This window comes from Haliotis rufescens, unplaced genomic scaffold, assembly GCF_023055435.1.
Source record: "Haliotis rufescens isolate VD_foot unplaced genomic scaffold, xgHalRufe1.0.p SCAF_9, whole genome shotgun sequence".
Classification (NCBI taxonomy): Eukaryota; Metazoa; Mollusca; class Gastropoda; order Lepetellida; family Haliotidae; genus Haliotis; species Haliotis rufescens.
The window spans coordinates 12,952,653-12,961,908 of NW_025964383.1; the positions used below are offsets into that span (position 1 = coordinate 12,952,653).

Genomic DNA, 9,256 nt, shown 5'->3' on the forward strand with positions numbered 1-9,256 from the left:
AAAAATATGCCAAAACAAATTACATTGTGCGGTTGTTGCTGGTGGTGTTTACTTGTCGTCCAGAGATACACTGTGGCAGAATTACACTTTCTGGTTCAGCTTTACCCCAGTAATTCAGTTCTCCGAGAAGGTTGGGACATGCTTCGTGTGGTTCAGTAAGGTAGGGATATTCTTCCCTCATTCAAATAAGAGTAAAACAAGTTCAAAACCGAAATGTTTCAACTATCGTCAATATGAACAACTTATTCATCACATCAACCTAAGTGTGATATAATGTATGAATATTTGTTTGAAATTTTCTTGGGTGGGAAAAGGGGAAGTCTATGAAAGGGTGGGTGGGGCATTTTGAATATGACATCTGTCCACTTGATTCAATAAGGCGACCAGCACACAACAAACTCCTCACCTACATGGATTCTAGGGGCCAGTTTTTGCAGTTGAGAACAATGAAAGTGTTGTTGGTAGTTCCTTTACTGTTTGTTTTTAGACATACGTGCAGTAAATTTGGTCTTTTGGTGGTGTAATGCTTCTCACGGAAAATCTACGTAAACGGATTCTCTGGTTCACTCAGGATGTGAATTATGATCCATTTGGGTGCACATTTAGCATTACTTTATATCAATATCTTCAATATAGTAATGTGTACTTTAGTGAACATGGAAATGAGAAGCTTGATGCATACAAAATGTACATCGCTATAAAATATGTACCACTGACGCTCTTCATCTAAATAAGTAGTTCACAGTCAGACTTCGGTTATACAATGTGTACAACTATCAATAGTAGGCGTCGGCAAGATTGACCTGATCTGATGAAATTGATATCAGTAGGTCGAGCTGACAAGTGGCATGAATCTTTTTCATAGAATTCACAATGTTTGCACTAAATATCAGAAGATTTCAATCCAAAGTATTTATTCAGATAGACATGATAGCAATAAAATCGTATTCAATCTTTTCAATTTGCCTGTCAATGGACTTTGATGCATTAATATTGATAAATGGATTTTGTAGTAATTAATGTATTACGCAAAACTAAAATATTATATATCTTAAATACACAGAATTCTTAAATATATATGAATCATGTGATTATATACGTGTAAAGCCCATGGAACGTGAAGCCAGGTTCTAGCAGTGAATAATACTGGAGTCTGTACAATGAAAGTGCTTATTGATGTGTGTTGATGAAGGAGAGGAGTTACAGCATGAAGAAATCTGCCCAAACTACGAATCAGTGCCAACAACCAGTCCATTTCTATTTTGTACCGTATTCCAAAGCTCCATATAACATTTACACAGAGTGAGATACATTGCAAGTTCCACCAAATGTTCCACCAAATCCCTGTTTCAATGATTAACCACAGTCTTTAACATTATCAAGAAAGCACTCTCAAATGTATGCACAAGTTACCATAGCTTGTGTTTTGTAACAATTAAATCATCGTCAGTTTCAAAGTATTTCTTCAAGAGTCTTGGGGACATGAACTTATTTTCGGAATGCACTTTAACAATTGCAGATCTGACTTAATTCTTTCTAAACACTGTCTAATTTACCAACCTTACATGGTGTTCCCCACACGCTTCGCCTGATTGCTCAAATCCTGTCGACGGACATTTTTTGGGGTGTACAAATGACAAACAGCAAATTTTGTTGGACACAGGGTATTAATTGCCGAGTACAGTATTGACAGTTAAAAGACTATTCCCGATTTTGAGTTATTTAGCGATTCATCGTTCTCATTTGGAGCAAAATTGACTGTAACTAAGAAGGCTTACACATTTTAAAAATAATAACAAAATGTTAATTGATAGTTTGTTGAAAAAATTAAAAGTCTGTTTGAAAAACATATCAATTCAGAATGCTTTTCACTATTTCTACAATCTGTCACTCCTTCAATGAGACTGATTTCCAAGACAATACGTGTGACCTCAGTTTTCAAAAAATGAACTGGTGATTCCAAACAGTGCAAATATTCAACATGTTGCGATGAAATTCAAAACATATCTTTGGCCTTTGGAGGTTATTCGTCAATTTCTTTTGAAAAACTGTTTGAAAGCCTAAAACATAAAATTTATTAATACTTGTTGTTATAGTTATAACTACTTGTGACCTCTTTTCGGCATGTTCTAAGTTAGCAGACCTTTGTGCCATGTGTAATTAGTGGTTCCAAGAAAGCACCGTTTTCAAAGCGCTGTTGTCGTCTTTGTAGAATAGAGATAAAACTTCTGTGTTATAAAATGTCATGTAGTCCCACTGTAGAGTAGAGATACCACTTATTTGAATACTTGAAAGTCCTAAATGGTTCAGTAAGCGTAGTATCCGGACTAACAGGGTTTCACTGTTCAAGTCTGACTTGGGCCATGTCAAGTACAGTATGTGACTTGTGATGATAAATTTAATCAATGTCTTCACATGCACTACGCAGTAAACAACGCTAGTAAGCGAATTACCAAAGTAATCAGTTCTAAACAGCGGGCATGTACTCACTGAAATTATGTAACCAAAATTTGAAAAAAAATATAAATCCAAGTATCTTCACCTCCTTTCTATAAAAACATAACATGTAGCATTTACCTGTATACTGCTGTTTGACGATGTAACATGAATAGCTGCTTGACTTATACATGAATATAAAGTCTAGTGCCTTAGTGACATACAAGAGTGAATGCGCGAATTGGGTTTAACGCCCCCTTTAAAAAGTATTTCCGTGATATACCGACATGTCAGCTTGTGTGAGAGGAACGGACAAGTGATACAGGCATTAGGCAGTTGTCATGTATGAGGTGCTGACAAACATGATCAGGGAGAATCTTGGATTAGAATCCACGAGCATGGGTTTCTGAAATTCGTCAGCAAATTGAGGTACCAGAGGCGACTTGGCCACCAATGCCCCGACATGAAAGCCATTCGGTGGAATTAACTGCTAACAATTTACGTAATCTCAAACTTTCATCCTCCCTGTATATACTGAGAGGCAAAATAAAGTACACCGACTTTGTTAACAATGTAATTGGAAATTGAAAGAGCTGTTGCTATATTTGATTATGTCTATTTAACGATCCCTCATTCCTGCAACAGTGTCTAAGAGGTAATCTGTTGCTGGGTAAACAAAACAACTGGTTCAATGAAGACTCGGGAAATGAATTTGCAACAACATGACCCCTACGGTGCTTGACATGTTGTACATTTGTTCCAAAATATCAAATTTATTTTGTTTAAAAGATACGATGTCTAAGATACCCATCAGCAGTTGAGAAATATGCCATTTTTATATGTTGAAATATTTAGGCTTATTATAAACTTGCCAAGTTACACATTGAAACAGACATATATACATCATGCTACATATATTTTTTATTGTCACTTCAGAGCCATTCGTTGTACGTAAAGGAAATAGACATTGTTATTAAAATTGCCAACATAAAGTTCTATCAGTTCAGACATATGTGTAATAAGACAGCGTTCCCGCTTTATCGCCCGGAAGTGACGTGTGTGTCACAGTGAAGGAAGTTACCTGTCCAGGTAGGTGTGTTGTGTCTCGTCTCACACTTTGTCCCCCTACACACAGATAACTGTTCGATAATCAGTGTCATAACTTAAATGCATATGCAAAGACACTATCAGGCTGCTGAAGGTGGTATCTATACCTCTATTCATACAGTGTATTGACGGGATATTCGTGTTAACTGACTGCCACACATTACTACCCTCGGTTTACAACGAGTCCAGTCGATATTCATACAAGTCATGACCTACTTTAACCATTGTTATATTGTGTATAGATAAACACCGGTCGTGTCGGATAACCGTTGACGCGCGGTGTGCACAGACATGTACCTCTTAACACTAGACTGCTATTGATTGTACTTCCATGGCATATTCTGAATGGAAGCACACGTTGTTACTGTGATGGTATTTGTGGTCGCTTTGTGATCCTGAATGCAGAGTGAAGGAACTGGTTCTTTTTTGTCTGAGTGCATGAAGCGTATATGGTGTATGTGAAGGTACATGTCGTGTGCTGCAACAAGTTAGTGCCAAACCTTTTTCTAGCCAGTGATATAAATCCTAAATTATTTTGTTGATATTAGGCTAGTGAATTTGGTCTCAGGGAGGTTATTTCAAGGAGCAATATATTTTGTTTATGTGTTTCATGTTTAACGCCGCATCGCAATATTCCAGCTATGTGACGGTGGTCTGTCAAAAATTAGACCAGACAATTCAGTGATTGACATCATGAGTATCGATCTACGCAGCCGGACTACGATGACATGCATTATCCCAGTCAGCGAGCCTGACCACCCCGTCCCAATAGTCGCCTCCTACAACACGCCTTGGTTGCTGAAGACCTATTTACGGGTCCTTGATATTTCAAATATTGCAAATGTTTAATTTTTATTCATGTTAACAATCACGGAAAGCTGTGTAATATTTCTTTTACTATACATTGGATCTTTTTACGTAACTCGTGTCTCTTTTGTGCTGTAAAATGAACAGGCCGTGTTACGATGGCATGGTGCCAAATATGACACAGGCTGACTGTGAGTATTTGTGTGGATGTTTTTTATCATACTGAGATGTTTCCCGAAAGATAAGAGCACAGTGAATTGATACGTGCCACTACCTTGATTGGATACACCTCTTAGTCCTTCATTTAAGTTTTCTGTCTTTCAGAATGGACACCTTCCCGAAGTGTTCTGTCTGTCAGCAGCAGTTTACCCTGAAAGGTCCAGCCCCCTACTTACTGCCCTGTCTACACGCTGTGTGTGAGACGTGTGTGGCATCTGCAGCTGGTGGTGTGATATCATGCTCTACATGCCAGAGGGAGGTCAACCTCACAGACATCCGTCTCCAGAAGGATGCAGTAAGACAGAAGGAAATATTCCACCTGACAGTCAAACATCGCCCAACAGAGCTCCTCTGTACAAATGACGATGACGGGAACCAGGCTGTGTGTTGGTGTCAGGAATGTGAAGAGTTCCTCTGTGAATACTGCCAGAACATGCACAGCAGCTTCAAACTTACCAGGAACCATTTACTTCAAAATTTCACTGACATGGAACCGACAACCTCGAACATTCCAACATTTTGCGGTATCCATAAATACGACCCCATTTATCTGTTTGATAAAAGCTGCAAGAAGTTGATCTGTGCGAGATGTAGGATTGAAGACCACGCAGACCATGAAGTTGTGGAGCTGGATGTGGTTGCTGATACTGTAACAAAACAGCTGGACCATCATAAGAGGGAGCTCTCAAAGTTAGAGGATCGCCAGCAATCACATATGCAGAGCATTAGGCAAGGAAGCGAATTCACAGACAGAACCCACAACACTTTGAACGAAAGTATTGGCCACACATTCCAATCTCTGAGATCACAACTTGACCAAAGAGAGAAGGAACTTCTGATTGATCTTGAAAGTCAGACAAAGGAGACCAAGGCAACTCTACGTGCTCATCGAACCGCCTTGACACTGCTGCGCCTCAAACACATGTCGTACCTACAGCTGTCTTCAACACCAACAGCTTGTCAACACTGAAATCAAATATATCAGGATTTGGTGCCATTTTGACAAGGGAAATGGATGAAGGATCTGTTAAAGGTATTCACTTCACATAGGAAATATGTGTAGGTTACTCAATCATTGTAGTTGTACAGTTTGTGTAAGTTTTTATGTGTGTTTTATACTGCATTATTTTACATATCTTGCTTGACATAATTCTATATTTTGAGATACAGTCTGTTCTGTGATGGATGATGATTTGTTTCTAAAGTTTTAATGTTTGTAGGCTGCACAAAACATGTTCCCGGTGTTAGCCATTTTAATCTTCTGAAGTATTCGTCTGTTTCAGACAAGAACACTCAGACTGACGATGACTTTTTGGCAGACTTGGAAATGAAACACAAAATGGTGAGTATAGTCAGTGGTGGTACCCCATGAACGCTTGCTTGCACATTTACCAACAAACTGGAGGCAATGCATCCATAGTCATGTTTTATATACTAGTGCATCAACCCCCAAAACGTGTTGTGTCGTGTTGTTTGCCTTTGATTGTACAGATGTATGTATACAAATGCATACATGATGTGAATATATATGCAAGGTTATCATATGTTTGCAGGACCTTGCCGAACTGAAGACGAAAATTGATTCAGACGGGGAAAAAATAGAAAACCTTAAATCACTTACCCACAAGCTCAATGTCGAAATCAAAAGCTTGAAATCGGTTTGTTGTTTAGTCTATTATGGAACGGATTTTGTCACTTTTATCTTTTATTCACACCTGTAGATATGTCACATCTACCCTTATATTAAACGCAGTGTTTTTTCTTAAAGAATTTATAACAATATGAAATCACAATATTTAAGGCAGTTCATAGCAGTTGCTAAATTGTAAACATAATGTTTCACTTTTCTTCATTTTAATATCAGTTAGAAACCAGGGCCTACATTTTCGAAACGATCGTAGCCCTAAAATTATCGTAAATTTATCGTAAGGAAATCGTAGGCTATCGTAGCATTTATTCGAAACTATCGTAGCCCTAAGATATCTTAAGTTTGTGTTAAATCTAAGATAGCCACTTACCTGTCGTCAGGTTATTTTATCTTCATCCAAGATAGCGGCATACTTTGCCATAGATATTTTGACAAATAATTAGTCTGCTTTACGTCCAAACATTGAAATTTCATCTTGTAAAACTGTGTGATTCAAATTGACACTTCGAAAACAGGAAGAACGCATCAAGGATTTCACGTCAAAAATGTTCTTAATCGCGACAGCGATCCACATAACTGTGGAGTCGATAGCCTACAACATATTTCAATCTGAGTCTATGCTGAAGAAGTGTGAAACAACATACCTTTTCCATAATTTGGGAAGGATAAAAACGGAAGGTGTCGGCAGGCTACAGTAATGACCGTGACCTTATTGATAACTCAGGGGGAGCTAATCTAAGTTCAAACTCTAGTTGAGAGGGGTTTCCCTGTACTCCCGGGACACCTTGCTCAATGTTGCAGTTTTCATAAAGCGCAGAGTTCCGCTGTTATATTTTCCGGATCGCATTTGTGTCAATGCTTTAGTCTTTATTTTGCATTTTATAAAATTATATCAATCTACATATGTAAAAAAAACCATAAAGGTTTCGCATAAGTTTTTACATCTAAAATCGTGTGGGAGGGATGGTTTTAATAATTGAATTTTAACTATACAGTGTAGTATTTATTGACTTAACAAGGAAATACATGTGATCAAATATTTGTATACAATATCTAATATTTTTCTGGCAAAAGTAATTGTAATTTGTTTCGTTTTAAATTCAATACCTATGTCATCTATATCCTATTGAAAGACAATATTTGATAAAAAGTGGTTAAAAACTGTCTGTTGAACATTTGCATTCTTTAAAAACAGGTGATTAACGGCATATAGATGTATTCCATTAAATATAACAATATACTGAAATTGTGACAGCTAAAGTTAAGCACCGATTTTCGTATCGACAAATCAAATAAAAATGGGTTCCCATGCTCGTTCGGGTTCTCGTCAAAATGTAGCATAGTTTGCACATTGTCCAAAACTCACTTCCCAATATATGTTCGTAGAAAAAATGTTTTTTGAATGAAATTAACTGATCTATATAAATTACACATTTTCAACACAATAATCTTTGCATTCAATAAGCCGCTTTTAAAATAGTTTGGTCTTTTTAATATTTAAGTCTACATCATGCCGTTTTATGTTTAAAATAAGATATAGATATACTTGAGACCATTCAGACAATACCATCGTAAACGTATAGGGTCAACGGATAAATACTAGTAAATTATTCTCAGCAATTATCTCTCTTTGCGAACGAAAATTAGCGTCACTTTTAAATTTTGAAAAGAATTATTGATCTTGATAGATAAAAGAAATAATTTCATCATCTAAATACTAATAGCTTGATATAGATTTAAGTCCTTGGTTAATTCGTGAAATATATTGGATACATAAATAACAAAACAAACTTAACAAGCTTAGATTGTCGTAAAAACTTGCTTGTGGGTGCGCTGCTTCCTGAACAATTTTTGTTTTGAGTGTTTCCACGTTTAATGTTGGTGTTCACACTAAAATAAACTTGACTTTTGACATAAACACAAAAATATACCTTATACATCACCTTACATCAGACTTGAACACGCATGTTAAATGCTGAACGCATATGCTGTTCGTTCAAAGGTCTCGTCATTGTCATTTAGAATAACGTCCATTACTTTCGTCCTTGACTTTGTACGCGATGTGTTTATATCATAAAGTTCTGCGCGCCCACGAGAGGACCATTTGAAGAGAAAATAGTGAAGTATCTTTTGGCACGTTATTTCAATTCTAGTAGCTAAAGTGCGGTAACACTACACTTATTGATTACAACATTTATTGGTTTTGGAAAATGCTATTGCATGGCACACGAATGTTATTTGTGTTCCGGTAGTCATGGCATCTTTTATCATAAGAACAAAACGTCTACATGTAGGACATATGTAGGATTGTGCAGAATTTCACTCAAATATGTGCATGTTAAACAATGTGACCTGACAATGTGATCATGAATTCCGTGTCACTTATCTATGTTGTTGTTATTGTCAGCAGCTGGGAAATCCCCGTGACGTCATTGGGAAACACCCCGCTTTTTCAATCTCTAACACAAATGAGTTCCTTGTCAGAGTTACGATAAGTATCGTAACTCTGAACGATCTGCGACAGGTTTACGATAGTTTCGAAAATCTATCTTATCTTAACCTTAAGATATCTTATCTTTAAACGTAAGTTGTTAAGATTTATCTTAGCTAAGATCGTTTCGAAAATCTAGGCCCAGAATGTTGGGCATGGCATGGCATGGATGGTAGCTGTTCATCATAACATTGTTGAACGCTTATAAACATGCGTCTTACCTTTGTGAGACAGACACTGACAAGCAAATATTGTGTTACATAATATACATGTTGTACTTACAGAGCATTGATGAGAAAGAAGACATCGCGAAGAGAGACTCGAAAACCATTGATTTATTGCTTGGTAAATTCATATTACCTGTGTCCATTGACCTGCCTTAATCACATGATCTAAACTCAATGTGAAGACTAAACGTTGAAATTGCGTGGAATTCCTAGTCATCTAAACCACGATTGCAAGTTCCTGAAAGTCATCAAATGTTTGTTTTGGCATTTTTCCCACACTAAAACCATGTACCACTTTAATAAAACTGATATAACATGAAA

At 37.0% G+C, this 9,256-nt stretch overlaps 1 protein-coding gene across 1 annotated transcript; it reads left to right on the top strand.

Annotated features, from left to right (window-relative positions):
* The first annotated feature begins 3,511 nt into the window (after positions 1-3,511).
* LOC125377433 (E3 ubiquitin-protein ligase TRIM33-like) lies at positions 3,512-5,563 on the top strand. Its single transcript, XM_048390775.1, has 2 exons — positions 3,512-3,525; positions 4,675-5,563. Exon 2 carries the CDS (start codon positions 4,676-4,678, stop codon positions 5,537-5,539), a length of 864 nt encoding a protein of 287 aa, XP_048246732.1. The 5' UTR covers positions 3,512-3,525; position 4,675; the 3' UTR covers positions 5,540-5,563.
* The last annotated feature ends 3,693 nt before the right edge of the window (positions 5,564-9,256 follow it).